The sequence below is a fragment of the Simochromis diagramma genome, unplaced genomic scaffold (assembly GCF_900408965.1).
Source record: "Simochromis diagramma unplaced genomic scaffold, fSimDia1.1 OVJJ01000413.1, whole genome shotgun sequence".
NCBI lineage: Eukaryota > Metazoa > Chordata > Actinopteri > Cichliformes > Cichlidae > Simochromis > Simochromis diagramma.
In genome coordinates, this window is record NW_024386948.1 from 2,518,043 (window position 1) to 2,537,126 (window position 19,084).

Here is a 19,084-nt window from a genome sequence, read left to right on the forward strand (position 1 = left end):
AAATTTGACAAGAAGAAGAAGAACTGGGAGGACTCCGAACTAGTGATGGGATTCCCGGCTCTTTTTAGCGAACCGGCTCTTTCGGCTCGCCTCACTAAAAAGAGCCGACTCTTCAGGTTGTTTTGTTGCTTTAATTAATTTATTATTAACAATAATATAAAATTATGCACAAAAGGAATTACTAATGTAAAAAAAAGTGGTTTTATTTATATATGTTTATATATAAATATATACAGTGGCCCCTAGAGACAAAACACGTACAAACTCCAATAAAGCATGTACAAACTTCAAAACAGAGCTACTTAGATCACTTAAATTACACAATTGAAAGCATATGTGTATTGTTTGTGTATTTATACACAAGCACTCATATATATTCAAATAATTTTTTAAAAAAAAAGTTCATTTACCTGTTACTACCACACACCAAATCCGGTCGTTGGTACTTGCTGGCTTGTGTAGCCACTAGGTAACAAAAGCTCAACACTGCGCCTAGCATCCTGGAGCACTTCTGTTGTGTTTTGGACGTGTTTTGGAGTTTTTACGTGCTTCTGAGTTTTTATGTGTGTTAGGTGCGGCTGTGTGCAGACAGGAAAAGGACCCAAGGTGCAGACTCCGGAGACAGAACTTAAACAAAAACAGCTTTAATGCTGAACGCAAACATGGCATAACTGGAAAATGTCAAAAATAAACTAACACCGGTGGACAGGCAAAACACACAGCAAAATAAACGGTAGATCACGACACGGACACAGAGAAACACAGGGCTTAAATACACAGAGGGAGCAATCAGGGAATGGGTAACAGGAGGGAAACACAGCTGGGGCAAATCAGAACTGACGAGACAAAAGGAAGCGTAAACTGAACACACTGAGATAAGACAGAGACCTTCAAAGTAAAACAGGAAACACATAACACAGACTCACATGCAGGCACTACAGAGAGAACAGAGACGTGGGACCAGGGCAGACAAACACTGACTGAACACGGGGATATAGGAACTAAGGATACACAGAGACTCAAACTAGACAAGGGGATACAGGTGATAGGGGAGACAGAGCAACTAAAGAAGACAGAGACATAAACCATGAGACAGAACTCAAAGAAACCAAAGACTAAGTATAAATAATATAATAAACTCAAATACCCTGGGTCAACGACCCAGGCATCCTAACAATGTGTTTTGGAGTTTTTACATGTTTTGGAGTTTTTACCTGTTTTGAAGTTTGTACATGCTGCTTTGTCTCTAGGAGCCACCGTAAATATACTTTTATTTATTCACTCCACATAAAATGTAATAAATAAATCATATAATACAAAAACCAACTAGTCACAGTTCAACTTTTAACTATTTAAAATTTCAGCTGTTTTCTTTTAAACAAATTTAAAGTGAAACAACACAAAACACTGCAAACCACAACACAATTAAATATAAATATGAAAAAATATGAAAACAAAAAGAAGATGCACATTCTCTGTCATATGGGCACAAGGCTCGTGTGCGGAGTGAAGCAGAAAAAAGTGTGAGAGAGGGTGAGAGAAAGAAAAAAAAACACAACTTGTGATAAGGAGCCGACTTGCGTCGTTCATGTCAAAGAGTCGGCTCTAAGAGCCATTTCGTTCGAGACCGACACATCACTACTCCGAACACCGGCTTCATCAGTGTAACACACAGCTGGTGGTAGTAATGACAGACACATAGCTGTGAGTTATTGTGCTCTGGGTGTCATTCCTAAATGTCGTTTGAACTACAGTTAGAGACGATAAGCAAGCTAATAACAGCTCGGAGGACTCGCTCGTCTCCCTGGAGTAGCCTCGGTTACTAACAAGTGGACTGTGTACAGTGTTTGGACTTCACAGCTGCCTGCCTGGGAAAGGTAATGTTAAAAACTAACAACAACAGCCGACTATTTTATCTCTAGACCCTCTGAAATGTAGTCTAATAGTTATAAGTTTATAAGGTAAAAATTATAACTGCTTACACTATTTGTTCTTTATCTGCCTACAGTATTTATCACACATTTTAGCTGCATGTCGGTATTTATTTACTACTATCGCATAAATCGGTGCCTAATGTAAAAGAGCCAAAGCAGTTCCCCTTTCTAGGTATACTATAAAACACCTCGTACAGGCGGGATGTCTTTGTTAGGATTTGCTGCTATGATTTTAAAATGATTTCTCTCTCCTAGCTGCAGCCATGGTGTTTGTGCAGAGCTACTGTGAAGCAAATTCCTCCATCTCCATAACCTGGGTGGATGAAGGCATCGCCCCCTGCTTCTACTTCACACTGGTCCCCACCATCCTGCTCTCCCTCTCCTTCCTCCTTGGCACCATCCACTGCATATGCTACCAAAAGTATGGCACGCAAATGGAGCGCAAGTTCATTCCTCGCTCCTGCCTCTATGGTTTTCAGCAGGTCCTCCACGTCTTTCTGATCATCCAGTTTCTGGGTGGAATGATTTGGAGAGCCACGAATGCAGATGAGCTTCCATTGTATGTGGTGCTGTACGGGCTGCTTTTCCATCCTGGGATGGGCCTGGGCTATGGCTCTACTCAGGGTGGAGAGGCGCAGGGTCCTGGTGTCGGATCAGACAAGAGGACACAGTGCCGTCCTGCTGCTGTTCTGGGCTGTAGCTTTCTGTGCTGAGAACCTGGCTTTTGTCTCCTGGTACAGTCCTCAGTGGTGGTGGGGCCTGGAGAACAAACCACAACAGGTGAACGCTCACATAAGATATTTTTTTAACCATTGTGTTCCAGGAACCTAACAGAGAAGTGAAGACTACTTTCAAAATATGCATGCTGATACTTGCATTTACCTTGCATTATGCAGTTTATCTCCATTCCTATCTGTTTAGGGTTAACAGTACAGTGATTTAATACTATTTAGTAGAAAACAAATAATGTATTTATAAATATACGATGATTACTGTGTAATTGCAAAGTACATTCTTATGAATTTAGAATGAATCCCTTCAAATCTCCATTTCTATTTATTTAGCGTTAAGATAAGTTGATCAGAGTGTGTTTGCAGCATATTAATAAAGCTCTTCGGTGTGTGATTAAATAGTCTTTATGAGCCAAAGGTTAGTTATATATTAGAAATGAGTCTGCTTTTAGCGCCACTCCTCAGAGCAGTACAGTCAGGCTCATGTATCAAGTGTCTGCTCAGTAAACAAAGGAAAACAAAGTGCCATGGAAAATAAGCATGCCTGAGCCTTTTCTGCAGAGTCACTGCTCAGTTGACTTTCAGATGCTAAGCCCTGAGCTGTTAACCAAATCAGAAGACACTACTCCCAGACTGAGTCACGAGTTTGAAGTGTAGCTTTAAGGTTGTGTAATTGTAAGCATGATTTAAAGTAGTTTTTAATTTAAAGTGCTTTAACTGTCCCATATTGCTTTGCAAAATGTTATTGTATTGCATCCTTCATCCCATAAAGTCAACATTATGAAAGTGTAATTTTAATAGTAAATGATATTATAATAGTAAACTACCTAGATATATGGTAACTGTTCAATAAAACGCTTAACAGTCTTCAGCATATTCACATTACTGTGTTATTAGCATTGTGTTACCATTGTGTTAAACGCTGTTTTGTATCCATGCTGATGTGTGTGTAAACATCTATGAAAACTTCAGGTGCAGTTGTTCCTGTGGATAATGCGCTACATTAGCACTGGGCTGCTCTTCTTCATCAGTCTCAAAGCTCCAGGGTTGCCAAGGAGACCTTACATGCTACTGATAAATGAAGATGAGCGTGACGTAGAAAACGGTAGACAGGTAGTGACAGGGCACTTGCAGCACTTCCACTGTATATTGAAACACATCAGCAGCTTTGCTTTTATACTCTATTAACGCTGTTTTAATGGTTTCATATCTTTCTCTGGGTCAGAGCCTGTTGGGAAGATCAGAGGAGAACCAGTCCACCTGGAAGGGTTTTTGGAAGAAGGTCCGTCTGCTTGTTCCCTACATGTGGCCGCAAGGCAACAAGTTTCTCCAGCTGCTGGTCCTCTTCTGTTTGGGGCTGCTGGGAGTGGAGAGGGCTGTTAATATCTTTGTACCTATTTACTCCAAGTATATTGGTGAGTGATGTGCCTTCGTCATCATGCACTATAGACTCAAATGTTCAGTCACTCACACTGATGGCAGTGCAGTGACATTGTTGCAGTCAGATTAAAATCTCATAATGCTTTTTATTTATTCATTGAATCTTTTCACCACAGCTTGAAAGCCTCATTTTGTCTCATCTGTTTTCAGTGGATGAACTGACTGATGGCAGCAGCTGGCACACTGTAGCCGTTACAGTGTGTATTTATGTCCTGCTCAAGCTCATGCAGGGTGGAGGAGCAGGTAGGACCTCATGGATGCCCAGTGTAGACAGTGAACATTGTAGTACCACAGAGAGCTGCACAATGAATTTCTGCCTCACATGTCACATCAAGTAGAGTTAAGGTTAAAAAATTCAAAGAATTACAAGTAACCCAGCAGAGCGAAGTGCTCCACTTTAGTACTGATACTGTACTGTGAGGACTTAAAGATAAGATCAAATGAGGCCTGATAATTCAAGACCTTGTTTTTAAGGAAAAGGGTTTTAAGTCGAATTCCTGATTTAACAGGGAGCCAGTTAAGAGAAGCTAATATGGTAGAAATCTGCTCTCTCTTTCTAGTTCCTGTCACTTGTCTTGCTGCAGCATTTTGGATCAACTGAAGGCTTTTCAGGGAGTTTTAAGAACAACCAGCCTAGAAGTAATAAATGCACAAACTAGTTTTTCAGCATCACTCTGAGACAGGTTGTGTCTAAGGTTAGAGATGTTGTGCAAATGCAATGGAGCAGTTCTACATATTTGCTGAATATGTGCATTGAGGGAAGTATCCTGGACAAAAATGATTCCAAGATTCCTCACAGTGGTTAGACACCATGTTTCTAAGGTTTTTTAGGGCCGAGTATGATAACGCCAGTTTTATCTGAATTTACAAACAGAAAAAATGGTTTGTGAAGAAGACTTCCCATTAACGTGAACAAACTGTACTCTGTTAGGCAGATATGATTCAAATCACTGCAGTACAATGCCGTCATCTTCTCTTCTTCTGAGGTTCCTCTGGATTTGTGAGTAACGTACGCACTTTCGTCTGGATCCGCGTGCAGCAGTACACCAATCGACTGGTTCAAGTCAATCTGTTTGGCCACCTGCACTCCCTCTCTCTGCGCTGGCATCTGAGCCGCAAAACTGGTGAAGTACTGAGAAGTATCAACCGTGGCACATCTTCCGTTAACAACTTGGTCAGGTGAGATAGTAACGGTCAGGATCATAATAATTATAAACAAATGAGTAACTCATAAACGAACCTGCTGACAAAATATACCAACCAACAAGGTTTACAACATAAATGCCCAAAACATTTATGCCCAACATAAATGTTTTTTTTTTTTTTATCCTTAAATGCTCCTCTCATGTTAGAATCTGAAGAAAAATTAAACTCAGGTATTGGTGTTTTTCCACAGCTACATAGTGTTCAGCATCTTTCCAACCATTGCTGATATTATCATCGCCATCATCTACTTCATCACTTATTTCAATGCCTGGCTTGGCCTTATTATCTTCATCTGCATGACCTTCTACCTCAGTAAGTTATGCCTGTTGAACCTTTTGAACCTCAACTAGCTTTGCTTTGACCCGGTTTAATAATGAAAAACTTCAAGTGTGCTAATCTTCTTTGTAGTTCCGCATGGCCTGAGATAGATTTTTCAGATCCTCTTTGACTGTGTAGTAATTTCACACTAATGTGTTTGCCAGCTATGACGATCATCATCACTGAATGGAGAACCAGGTACAGACGAGAAATGAATCGGATGGATAACGCTGCCAAGGCCAAGGCTGTGGACTCCTTGTTAAACTTTGAGACGGTACATTAAATAAGTTTGTGGTTCACAAAGTTTTGTTGTTGTTGTTTTTTTTATTCTTTCATCCTAAAATGCACCTAAATTACAGTTCGTCACTGTTTGTGCTTTTTATTCCTGTTGAAAAGGTAAAATACTACAATGCAGAGAACTATGAGGTCGGCCGGTTTGAGGGTGCAATCTTAAATTATCAGGTAAGTCAGGTCAGGCAGATAAAGCATTACAAGGCTTGCCACGCCTTCCCCTGCTGTTCTTTCTTCAGCTGTATCACTAGAAAATGTCTTTGTTTACTTTAACAGGAGTCAGAGCAAACCTGCTCTGCTACAGTCTTTCTAGTTATTGCTACCTTTCAGATAGCTTTTAGTATTAAGATGTTGAGTGGAAGCAAATGTAGTAGGTTGCCTCACACCAGGTGGCCAACCCAGAAAATATGAGTATTTATGTCAGGTTTGATTTCAAAACAAAGACAAAATGAAATAACTGGATGTTGGAATTCAGTGTTTTTTGTGTGATTTTGCTGCTTTGATTTTCCTGGGACAATATTTGGACAATCCATAATATTCTGCTGCTGTTTCGCCAGTAGAGCAAACCTGTTAGCTCACTGGGAAATTCTGGGCCCATAAGCTCAATTACATACAACAGCCTGTATGTGTGTGCATGTCTACACAACAGCAGATAAACATGAACTTTCCTTTTGTCATATTCATAAAGCTGTGCATACACATGGTCCTTTCTTTATGGATCCCAGTCATTGTGAGATTGTATGCATGTGCAAAAGCCTGATATCCATACCTGTCTCTTACCACAATTTATATGCAGTTTAATCCTTTGCATGTAATGTGCTGGCATCAGGGGTCCTTGAACATACTGATAAAAATCAGAAAAGCAGCAGCATAATTTCACCAAAAACAAAACTTACACTTGTTGTCTGATCTGGACAAAAGTGTTTTATTTAGTGGTCTCAGTTCTGGAGTTGTGTACTTAATGGTTCTTGGCTTTTGTTAGCATCAGAGAATAAGACATTTTTGCAAAGATACCAGTAGCTGTATATTGGAAGTCTATATTTTGAAGTCTTGACTCATGTTTCTGATTGTTTGTAGGCTTCAGAGTGGAGGGCGCAGGCATCTCTGGCCTTGCTCAATCAAACCCAGAATGTCGTCATTGGATTAGGACTGCTAGCAGGCTCCTTGCTCTGTGCATACTTTGTCACAGAGGGAAAGTTTCAGGTATTGACTTTGTAATAATGGCACACACTATGCTTGTCCACATTAGGTTGGTAGACACTGATAATGAACATGCCCAAACTTTCAAATACTAGGATCATAATCTGTGCAAGTAAATCCTTAGTATATCGCTAATATGCTTATCTCAGACAGCCCCATCCACTCATTTGGGAGGGGCAGCCGATTAAAAGAAAGTTGTTTTAAAAGGCGGGGCAGAGAGCTGATTTGCTTATTTCAGAAAGTGAATGAACTTTATGTTTAACAGATACTCAGAACATTAAGAAATACAATGCTAGTTGGAATTGTCCAATTCAGTTTGACCATAAAAACAACTCTAACCTCAGGTTGGAGATTATGTTCTCTTCGGTACCTACATCATCCAAATGTACATCCCACTCAACTGGTTTGGAACATACTACAGGTAAGAAAATACAGATAAGTCATTAGATTATAAATAGTTTGCTGTTTTAAAGATATTGCTTTTTTATGTATTTTTAAGGAGGATAACACATTATATACTGTAAGCTATTTAACCACACTCTGTTTGACTCCTGTTCCTTTTGCCAACTGTTGGTTTCTCTCTTCTTTCCCTGCAGAATGATCCAGACTTCCTTTATTGACATGGAAAACATGTTCCAACTTTTCGAAGAAGATCAAGAGGTATGTTTATAGATGGGTAAATATTTGCAGCGGTGATATCAGTGGGGGTGTTTTATGTGTTTTGAGTTTTTTATGGTCTTTATATGTTGCCTGATGCAGGTGAAGGATGAAGTAAATGCAGGAAGCCTTCTCTTTAAATTGGGGAAAGTGGAGTTTGAAAACGTTTACTTCAGCTACATAAATGGGTTGGTTTATTTTTGCATTGATTTCTTTTATTAAAACTTCAGTCTCAACGAGTCCTTGCATGGCTCATTCTTAGATTTCTTTACTGCTTTGCAGCATGGAGATTCTCAGGGATGTGTCCTTCACAGTTCTTCCAGGACAGACAGTTGCACTGGTGAGTCTGAGACGAGATGTTTCCTGCTTTCCAGCATTACATTGAGCAGTTAAGATGTTACTAACATTACGGATTATTAACATACCTTCAGGTTGGGCCGTCGGGATCTGGGAAAAGCACAATCATTCGACTGCTTTTCCGTTTCTATGATGTTCAGGGAGGCTGCATTCGCATTGATGGCCAGGATATATCAAAGGTAAGAGGTTTGGCACCAGAGCTACTGTGTGAGAAATATTTGAAACTTCCAGTCATCCAGTTGACAGCTGTATATGAAATCTACATTATAATGAAGTTCATTAATCCAGTAAAAACAAAATCAGCCAATTCTCTTATTGCAGAAGTCATAAAGTCTTTGTTATTACTATAATTGCACAGACTAGACTTCTTATTACTTTATCTTCATCATCTTTCCTCAGGTGAAACAGGTATCTCTGCGATCTCATATCGGCGTGGTTCCCCAGGATACCGTGCTGTTCAACGACACCATCCGGGATAACATTCGCTACGGTCGCACCACTGCTAATGACCAGGAGGTGGAGGAGGCTGCTGTAGCTGCTGATATCCATGACAAAATCATGACCTTCCCTGATGGTAATGTGCACATTAATCCCTTGGTTTATTCAGCATTGTGACTTCAAAGATTTGTTTCATACTGTTGAAAACATTGTGGGTGTTTCTATGTATCTATGTTTATACCATTTACATGCATATTTCTGAACAAAGCTTTCAGATAAGGCCCCGTCTTATCTGAAAGTCCTTATAGTACCACATGTCCTCAGACTCCGGGCTTACTTGTGGTTCTTATAGTATTTAAAAGTAGAATGAGAGGCGGAGCCTTTAACTTTCAGGCCCCTCTTATGCTTCTTCTTTAATCACCTCTTTTAACAGTGTGTCTTTTGTTCTGTCTTCCTCTCCTCACCCAATCCTGCCAGAAGTTTCTTACTTTTGAAAAGAAGATTTTCTTCCCACTGTCGCTAAGTCCATGCTTGTAGGGGATTTGATGTTATTGTTGGGGTTTTCGCTCTGTTATTGTTTGGTCTTTAGCTTACAATATAAAGTGCCTTTGAGGTGACTGTTGTATTTTAATACTTTGCAAGAAGTTTTTTCAGCCTCTTCCTGTGTTTTTGTCAGGCAGGTTATGATACCCAGGTGGGGGAAAGAGGACTGAAGCTGAGTGGAGGAGAGAAGCAGAGGGTGGCTATCGCCAGAACTATCCTCAAAGCACCACAAATCATCCTGCTGGATGAGGTATGTGACTGAACTATCATCTCAAGTGTAAACTCATTGCTGTTAGTTGCAGTTTTCTAATATTATCTCTCTGTAGGCCACATCTGCCCTGGACACACAGACAGAACGCAACATCCAGGCCTCTCTGGCCAAAGTCTGTGCCAATCGTACTACAGTGGTTGTAGCTCACAGGTAAATAAATTCATGTACTGCCAGGTTTTTTTTTAAGTGAATTTATCCATCTTCATTTATTTCACCGATGAGTTGTGGGTCCGTTATTGCTCTGTAATAGGTTGTCCACCATCATCGCAGCAGACCAGATCCTGGTTGTCAATGAAGGGCGGATTGCTGAGCGTGGACGGTAAGTATGCCTGATTGTTTTGAATGAAACTCCTGTAAACAACATCCAGTAACATACAATCTTTCTCATGGTGGACTTAATTTCCTGTGGAAACAGTAAAGGCGTACTTAGTTTTTCACAGGACTTACAATGAGTACTGAGTAATCTTTGTGTTTCGCATTAGCACATCTCTGTGTTCACTGAACAGTTAGTAAATAACAACATTTTCTCCATCCCAGACATGAGGAATTGCTACAAAAAGGAGGTTTATATGCAAACATGTGGATGAAGCAACAACAGGCTCAGGACTCAGATTCATCATCAGACACCGAAACCAAAGATCGCAAGTCTGAGAAACTGCAGCCACCATCGACCTCCTCAGGACACCACGGGCACTGAATGTATTTGCTTTAAGAAAAAAAACTGTTAGCACTTTTATTCTTTGTTGTGATTGTGAAAAGGTTATGTTTGATTTAAGCATTCAGCAAGGTGGAAGTAATATTTTTGATAGATTTTACAAAGTGAGGGACAAATGATTTGACATTTTAAAAACCAAATCAAACTGCTAAACAGGAGTGGAGCTTGAATCATGCCCAGCTTTGAGGTTGTTTTCTATTTAGTTTTTGTTTTGTTTTTTTAGTATAATCCTCCTAACCCTACAAATCACGTCCAATTACTTGACATTCCTCATATTTATTTTTATACTTACCTTCATTTATTTTATTTTATTTTACTTTACTTCTTATTTTCTTTTTTCTTTTTCACAGTTTTAAAAGAGGACCTATTGCGCTTTTTCTTTCATAGATATACTATTTGTGGATGCTCATATAAAGACAGCCAGAGATTAACGTATACAGGAGACCAAAAGCACAGGCTTCAGACTGCTCAGCTCAGTTTGAGACTTTTTGTTCTATTCATGGCTCTATGATGCCAGTTTCATGAAAATCACCTTACTAATTTTTATTTATTTTTAATGAAAAACTGCAGTGATCATATAGTTCTGCCTCGACTCTGGAGCAATAATATGACCTGAGGCATAAGAAAGGGAACTCAGCCTTGACACTACATCTTAGTGCACTGAGATACTAATGAAACCTTGTGAATGATTTGTGGATAAGAATAGATTTGTATGCATGCCATCAGGGATTTAGTTTTTTTTCGTTATTTTAAGTTTTTGTTTGCTGAATTTGTGTTGTTCTTTAAAGTGACACTAGTCTTTTAGAAAAGCGTATTTGCACATTGAGGCTTTAGGTCATCAGCTAGGCAGAAGATAAAGCAGGATAGAAGAGCTGGTAATGCATTGATGTACATCTCCATTTATTAAGGAAATAAAACAACGGGCACTTATCATCAGTGTTTCCTGTGACACTGATTTAAAAATAAATATTTTATTTTCTTTAATGATGACATAGCAATAGCATTATTTATATGTGCCTTTGCTGAATTAACAAGTGAAAATATCTGAATTAAGATGTCTTAAAATCAAATGTCTATGCAGTAACAGATGTTTAATTATTAAGTAAGAACAGCCATACACTTCTAAGTAAGTTAATGTTCTGTCTTGTATCTACCTCACGAAGTATGTTGTTCATAGTTATAGTTTTGTGGAAATATTTCATATTCATATTACATTTCATTGTGTACACATGAGCAATAAATGATATGTTTTCCACTTTTTTGGTTTTTCAATTAAAACAATTTCCTGTCCAGTTTAGATTTTTTTAATATTAAGGTGGTAGTATATCACATTACTGATAGATTCAGGAAATTATTATTATGGGCTGGACTGTGTGTTATAATGAATTAACTGAGGTGTATATCTTTGGTAAGTCATGCCATACCATGTGAATTTTTTGCAACTGATGGCTTGATGTCAGTGAATTCTGCTCAGTTACAGTAACAACAATTCAAGTTTCTGAGGCTGTGGTTTCATCGAAGGGTTAAATAGGCCATATATACTCAAAAAATTAAAATAAAATAGGACAAAATGGAAGAAAAACTTTTGACCTGCATTTAACTTTCGCGTAACAGCGGCAGACTGCGCCCCCTGGAGTCCCAGCATCTGTATGTGCCCGGAAAGAGAGGGAAACAGCTGGAGGTTTCAGCTGTCACCGTCTGTGTCCCTCCGTCAGGGCGTTGTAAGCTTTACCAAACAGGAGGGAGTCAGGCCAAGTTGTCCTTTTCTCATTATTTGGCGGACTAATGTTTAACCTGTCGTAGATATGGATTTCGACGCTTTATTTAACGAGAATACATTTCAGTTCTCGGATTTCCAAGAGTTCACGGTAAGTTGTTGAGCGAACACCACGCTAGCTAAGGCTAGGCGCTTTAGCTAGCGTTAGCTGACTTATGCGAGTAAACTTTGAAGCTCCTGTCCCAAAATATTGGCCGAGTAGGCGAAGACAGATGCTTTACTCTTCTGTGTGATACGTATTCACCTGTACAAATAGTCTTACCATGTGTAAATCTTAAAAACCTTAAGGTATGCAAGCGTCCGTGGATAGCATAATGCTAGTGGTAGCTGTTATTTTAGACTTCCGCCGACGAGCTGCGGGCCAGCCCAAGCCTAGCAGCAGTTATGGTAAACAAGAGCTACTCTCTGCTGTTAGCATTTTAGCATTGGTTTAAATATGCTAAGCTTGTTTTTTTATTTTTTGCATCATTTTTAATTGTTTTATTTGTCTTTGTTGATATCGCCTAGCAGCTTAAGTTCACCCAACAGTTTCCATAATATTCAAGCTAATATACCTAATTTGGGATTTTGTGTTTCGTATAGTTTCTTCCTGGACACCAGAAATTGACCGAAAGAGTGAGAAAGCGATTATATTATGGCCTGGACAATGATGTTTCTTTAGATGCCCTTTCCTGCCCTGTTACAGGTAAGCAAAGCGTCTACTGTCACTTAAAGCTTTAGCCAAATTTATTATACATATAAAGTTTTTGGCTCTGCTTTAGAAGTAATCTGTTCCGGATGAATTCTTCTTTCTGACTTATTATAAGACAGTTTAATGTTGTTGTTAATAAAATTTCAGGTGCTTAAAGCATAGTTTGTATATTAAACAATGTCTTTTTTTAAATGATCAGAACCACTGATAAAAGAGGGTTAGAAAAATCACACTTGGAGCCCACTTTCTTTTTGACTTTTTCTGACTTTCTGCTTTCAGATATTGCCGTCGAAATCTTCCAAAAGTCTGCCCCAAGCCCAATACGAAAGCTCCAGAAGAAGTATGCTGCCCATGTTGCCAGGTTTGTGCTGTACTAAGTAAAGGTAGACAGATATTATTCATTCTTTTAGAAATGGGCGATTGTCCCTAAATCATGTCCCTAAAACAATTTGTTTTTGTTTCAGGGAGGCCTGCATTTCTCCGTGTGCCATGATGCTGGCTCTTGTTTACATAGAAAGGCTTAGACATAGAAACCCTGAATACCTCCAAAAGATCTCCTCCTCTGACCTCTTCTTGATCTCCATGGTATGTTTTTAGGGTTCAGACGTTCATTCTAAGTGAGATTTTGTTATGATTTATTTTTTTTTTTAAGCCAGCATAATGTCGAGATAGTGCCATGAAATACTGTAAACTTTTATTCATGACTTAGATGGTTGCCAGCAAGTACCTGTATGATGAAGGTGAAGAAGAGGAGGTTTTCAATGATGAATGGGGAGCAGCTGGGAAGTTGGATGTCAAAACTGTCAACAACCTGGAGATGAACTTCTTGAATGCCATTGTAAGTGATTGTGTGTGTGTGTGTGTGTGTGTAAATAAGGTGTGCCTGCACGAACATTTGCTTCAAATGATGTGTCCAAACCTTCCTGTCATATCTTCAAGGAGTGGAGCCTCTTCGCTGACCCGAATGACTTCTTTGATTTACTAAGTCAACTGGAGACCAGGTTTGTTGTAACTCAACACTAAAATGCAGCATTTACAAGAATTTACATTTAGCCTACAAAACACAATAGGATTGATTTAAGCCTTTCATTTCAAATATGTCTGTTTGTGATGTGTATTTCCAGCATTGCGGAGCGGCAGGGGATGAAACGCGGCTGGTTCACCTACACTGACCTCTGTGTGCTGCTAGAGCACTCTGTATGGAGTCAAGCCCTCACAGCCATCTACCAGCACTTTACAAAGGTAGGAAGAGGACACATATTTTTACAACGTTAATATTTAGCCTTTATATTTAAGTGCTTTTTTAATTGATCCATTTTATAGTTTTACAACCAAGAAAAGTGCACAAAGTATTGAAGGAGACCTTTTATGCCCATTTCCAGTTCCATATTTTCTCTTCCTCGAAGGGAAGGAAGTACATACAGTGGGGCAAAAAAGTATTTAGTCAGCCACCGATTGTGCAAGTTCCCCCACCTAAAATGATGACAGAGGTCAGTAATTTGCACCAGAGGTACACTTCAACTGTGAGAGACAGAATGTGAAAAAAAAAATCCATGAATCCACATGGTAGGATTTGTAAAGAATTTATTCGTAAATCAGGGTGGAAAATAAGTATTTGGTCAATAACAAAAATACAACTCAATACTTTGTAACATAACCTTTGTTGGCAATAACAGAGGTCAAACGTTTACTATAGGTCTTTACCAGGTTTGCACACACAGTAGCTGGTATTTTGGCCCATTCCTCCATGCAGATCTTCTCGAGAGCAGTGATGTTTTGGGGCTGTCGCCGAGCAACACGGACTTTCAACTCCCGCCACAGATTTTCTATGGGGTTGAGGTCTGGAGACTGGCTAGGCCACTCCAGGACTTTCAAATGCTTCTTACGGAGCCACTCCTTTGTTGCCCGGGCGGTGTGTTTTGGATCATTGTCATGTTGGAAGACCCAGCCTCGTTTCATCTTCAAAGTTCTCACTGATGGAAGGAGGTTTTGGCTCAAAATCTCACGATACATGGCCCCATTCATTCTGTCCTTAACACGGATCAGTCGTCCTGTCCCCTTGGCAGAAAAACAGCCTCATAGCATGATGTTTCCACCCCCATGCTTCACAGTAGGTATGGTGTTCTTGGGATGCAACTCAGTATTCTTCTTCCTCCAAACACGACGAGTTGAGTTTATACCAAAAAGTTCTACTTTGGTTTCATCTGACCACATGACATTCTCCCAATCCTCTGCTGTATCATCCATGTGCTCTCTGGCAAACTTCAGACGGGCCTGGACATGCACTGGCTTCAGCAGCGGAACACGTCTGGCACTGCGGGATTTGATTCCCTGCCGTTGTAGTGTGTTACTGATGGTGACCTTTGTTACTTTGGTCCCAGCTCTCTGCAGGTCATTCACCAGGTCCCCCCGTGTGGTTCTGGGATCTTTGCTCACCGTTCTCATGATCATTTTGACCCCACGGGATGAGATCTTGCGTGGAGCCCCAGATCGAGGGAGATTATCAGTGGTCTTGTATGTCTTCCATTTTCTGATGATTGCTCCCACAGTTGATTTTTTCACACCAAGCTGCTTGCCTATTGTAGATTCACTCTTCCCAGTCTGGTGCAGGTCTACAATACTTTTCCTGGTGTCCTTCGAAAGCTCTTTGGTCTTGGCCATGGCGGAGTTTGGAGTCTGACTGTTTGCGGCTGTGGACAGGTGTCTTTTATACAGATGATGAGTTCAAACAGGTGCCATTCATACAGGTAACGAGTGGGGGACAGAAAAGCTTCTTACAGAAGACGTTACAGGTCTGTGAGAGCCAGAGATTTTCCATGTTTGAGGTGACCAAATACTTATTTTCCACCCTGATTTACGAATAAATTCTTTACAAATCCTACCATGTGAATTCATGGATTTTTTTTTCACATTCTGTCTCTCACAGTTGCAGTGTACCTCTGGTGCAAATTACTGACCTCTGTCATCATTTTAAGTGGGGGAACTTGCACAATCGGTGGCTGACTAAATACTTTTTTGCCCCACTGTATTAGGATCAGTTTGTTTGTTTGTCTGTCCCAGTTGTTTTTTTCCCCAAGGTCAACTTTAACTTTGGGGGAAAAAACAGCTCAGAGAAACCATAATGAGTAATGCATTATATTAAAGGGCATGGAGAGAGCTCTTTAACACACTTTTTATTTTTTCAATACAACGCCCTGCGATGTCACAATGATCCCATAACAGGCTGACGTATTACAATAAAAACATCATAAAACATCAAAGTTTTAGTATAGCCCTTGCTCTTTAGGGGGCAAAAGCTATTTGGATATTTTTTACCTTCTTATGGGCCATCATGTGGGCACTCAGTCAATTTCTTGTCTGAAATAAGCCATCAGTTTGCTGTCCCTTAAATCCACTCTTTGTCTGATTGGCTGCACCTCTGCACTTCGTTGAGCTGTGTGTCTGAGCTGACGAATATCTTTCTTTGCCATCGTAGACATCCAAGAGTACCGTCTCTTTTGGTTCATAGTGAATATACATAGGTTGACCTCATTATTTAAACTTTGAGCCTATTAAATATCAGCGTTCTTCATTGTAGCAGTGTATATGTGACAGAAAATAAAGAAAACATAATGGGTTTCCCTTCAAGCCAATAATGCAGTTCTGCATTTCATCATAAGACTTCATCTCAATTCTTTTTCAGGTATCCTGTATGCTTGGCCTGGTCTATCTAACCAGTGTGGCTGGCCTTATTGCCACCAGTGCTGTGATTCACCAGCTCAGTCTCTCTAGAGGAGGCCAGTCTCTTCTTCCGCCAGATGAGATCAGCCTGACCCACTTTTTGGCTTCCAACCTGAGTCCAGAAACCTCTTCCTCAGCCCGCCGCCTCCCTTGTTGTGTTCTGGCCAACAAGAGTGTTAACCGTCAGACTGGCTCACCTGGAAGCAGGCAACACCACAGTCAAAGGCCTCCATCGTCTTCCACACAAACATCTGTATTGTGTCTCTGGGGTTCCCTGCTTGCCTCGATGGGTCATATACATCCTGAAACGAAACCTGATGTGGAAGCCTCCCAGACCTGGTCTCCTGTGTCCTTCATCTGTCCTGGCTGTCTCGCAACACTCCCTCCTCTTGCTTGCGGGCTTCGAAACACCTCATCAGTCCTCCCTCACGGCCCCTTTGAAAACCATCAGCCTCATTTGTCGTGGTTCTCCTCCAGCCTCCTCGGTGCTACCAAGCCAAGTGTGGACTCTCATCTAGATATTTTTCCTCCTGTACAGCTGCGACCTTGCCACCCAAAGTCTATGCTGCCAGTTGACAAAGTCCAAGCTCTGCTTATGCCTGGCTAGAAATGGCAGAGCTTTTCATCCTGTAGTAATGGACTCTGGAAATGAAACCAGCATTGTTGTTGTCACTCATCTACTGCTTCAAGGCTTGTTTTTTTTTTTTACATTTCCAGATCTAGAATACAGGAGAAAAGACGAGAGGAGTTGGGCACTTTTCCAAGAGGTTCACAGGGAGGAAATTTCTATATAGTTAAATACTGCAGGGTAAATTTGATTCAATTCAAATACCACAATGCTTGATTAATCACAAGCGTTGTAAAGTTTAGTTCATTTAATTCTCTGCAGCAACTAAATTCACATTATCACCCTTCTGTTTTAAGAGTTGCTGTGTCACAGCGGTAATTTTTAAAGTGGACATGAACCACTATATGTGTAAAGGCTAATTTACACGATGGAGTCCTGCTCTCAACAACTGACATGGATGTAATACTGTCTGTTAAGCTGGATTTACAAATTAAGTGAAGTTAAAGTTTATAAAACATGTTTAGCGCCATCTTGTGTCAATATAGACCGTGATATCGTCGGGTTGGTTGCAGTAAAAAAGACTTACATTAGTTTATGTTAGTTGACTAATAACTGAACCAATAACTCAGGGGAAAACAGGGTCACTAAAACTAAAAATCAGTGTAGGGGGTTACTTTTGTGCTGCCACTGGCTGCAACAGTGAGTTTCATGCTAACAAATCGACTCCACTGTCACTCTCTGTCTCTTAAGCAGTAAGTGGTTTTAGGTAGTTTGGCTGGCTGCACGCAAAACAGGAAACTCCACCTGTTAGTCGTTATGTTTCGGTTTCTGATGCATTTTATAAATGAGAACAGTGTGGAGGAGAGCCTGTTTGAATCACCAGACTGACAAGCTGGAGTCCAACACAACAGCTTTTTCTCATCAAGCTGCGCAATCAGCTGACAAAGCAGATGTTTGCAAGATGTGATCAGCGCTGTTTTATCTAATAAAATGTCCTGTCTTTTCCCAAGCACAGCTAAACAGTTTATATCACAGGTTACATCCACATTACAATCTCCTTCACTTACTTTTCCTCATTTGTAAGATTTAAAAAAAAATGCATAAAATAACACTGATCACATCAGCTGATTGTGCCGCTTGGTACACACGACCAGACGAGGAAAAATCAGAGTTTCTGACTTCCGGTCGTCGGCCTGCTGAAACACCCTCCAGCTGACTCAAACAGGCTCTCCTCCACACTATTCTCGTTTATAAAGAGCTTTAAAAACCTGCCCTTACAGCTAGCAGGTGGAATTTCCCATTCGGTGCAGCTAGCCAAACAACAACGAGCCATTTACATCTTAAGAGATGGTGAGTTAAAGTAGACAGTATAGCCTCATTTCTAACATAAATCTCATTGCTGCAGCCAGGGGCAGCACAAAAGTGATCCCCTTAAACTGATTTTTATTTTAAGTGTCCTTATTTTCCCCTGAATTACTGTTTCTGTTACCAGTTAGCTTACATGAACTACAGTGACACAACGTTCTGTACTCACACAAGATGGCGCTAAACATATTCTAAAAACTTTCAATTTAGGCACTTTTTTTTTTTTTTTAAGCCAGTTTCACAGACAGAGTTACATCTACGTCAGTTTTTGAGAGCAGGGCTCAATGGTGTAAATCAGATCAGCCTTTATACGTGTAGTGTTTCATGTCCACGTTAAGCTGTTCACATTTGGCAGGTTAATGAATGTGTGTGGTGGTTACCAAGCATATATGAAAGTTGAAAGTTTCACAGTAAGTTGTTTTATTTTTTTTTAATGAAGAAGGGACTTAAACCAGGCTAAATTTTCTTATTCATATTCGTTTCGTGTAGCCATATACCTTTCTTTGATGCAGCTTGAGGATTGCAATAGACACTGGTCATTCACATACACATACTGTTGGCACTGATAGCTAGTTATAAAATCCGGTTGTCTTCTAGGTTTGAGAACGTTCCACATCATGGAAGAGAAATGGTTGGACAGGAGACCAGACAGTTGAAACCGTGTCTTTGTGTTACTGTCACATGCCACACCGTTTCCACACATTCTGGTTATGGTGGCTGATTTTTGTCTTTTTTCTTTTTTACCAGATGTGATATGGTAACAAAATATAATACTTACGTCACTTTCCTGTAACAGGGTCTTAGCCAGGTGGAACACCTTTGTAAAGGATGTGTTCCTGTGATTTCATGCAGTCTCTAGCTT

The 19,084-nt window shown here is 40.1% G+C and overlaps 2 protein-coding genes across 2 annotated transcripts; both read left to right on the forward strand.

Annotated features, from left to right (window-relative positions):
• Window positions 1-1,678: 1,678 nt before the first annotated feature.
• LOC120737618 (ATP-binding cassette sub-family B member 6, mitochondrial-like) lies at window positions 1,679-11,058 on the forward strand. The gene is given in 21 exon segments (XM_040038431.1): window positions 1,679-1,877; window positions 2,190-2,509; window positions 2,511-2,714; window positions 3,638-3,778; window positions 3,891-4,080; window positions 4,256-4,348; window positions 5,092-5,284; window positions 5,502-5,623; window positions 5,794-5,903; window positions 6,026-6,091; window positions 6,998-7,123; window positions 7,465-7,541; window positions 7,717-7,780; window positions 7,880-7,965; window positions 8,060-8,117; window positions 8,209-8,313; window positions 8,534-8,708; window positions 9,253-9,365; window positions 9,442-9,536; window positions 9,637-9,705; window positions 9,924-11,058. Coding segments are annotated over 20 exon segments (2,559 nt in total). The 5' UTR covers window positions 1,679-1,877; window positions 2,190-2,197; the 3' UTR covers window positions 10,084-11,058.
• A 740-nt stretch (window positions 11,059-11,798) lies between these two features.
• cnppd1 (cyclin Pas1/PHO80 domain containing 1) lies at window positions 11,799-18,208 on the forward strand. The gene is made up of 8 exons (XM_040038439.1): window positions 11,799-11,969; window positions 12,461-12,563; window positions 12,849-12,930; window positions 13,034-13,154; window positions 13,279-13,407; window positions 13,509-13,570; window positions 13,694-13,811; window positions 16,252-18,208. The coding sequence occupies exons 1-8, from the start codon at window positions 11,907-11,909 to the stop codon at window positions 16,894-16,896; spliced, it is 1,323 nt and encodes a 440-aa protein (XP_039894373.1). The 5' UTR covers window positions 11,799-11,906; the 3' UTR covers window positions 16,897-18,208.
• The last annotated feature ends 876 nt before the right edge of the window (window positions 18,209-19,084 follow it).

Coding starts and splice junctions, on each gene's coding strand:
- cnppd1 (XM_040038439.1), top strand. CDS start 11,907: ATGGATTTCGACGCTTTATTTAACGAGAATACATTTCAGTTCTCGGAT. Junction 12,931..13,033: donor TATGCTGCCCATGTTGCCAG/GTTTGTGCTGTA, acceptor TTTTTGTTTCAG/GGAGGCCTGCATTTCTCCGT. Junction 13,812..16,251: donor TCTACCAGCACTTTACAAAG/GTAGGAAGAGGA, acceptor ATTCTTTTTCAG/GTATCCTGTATGCTTGGCCT.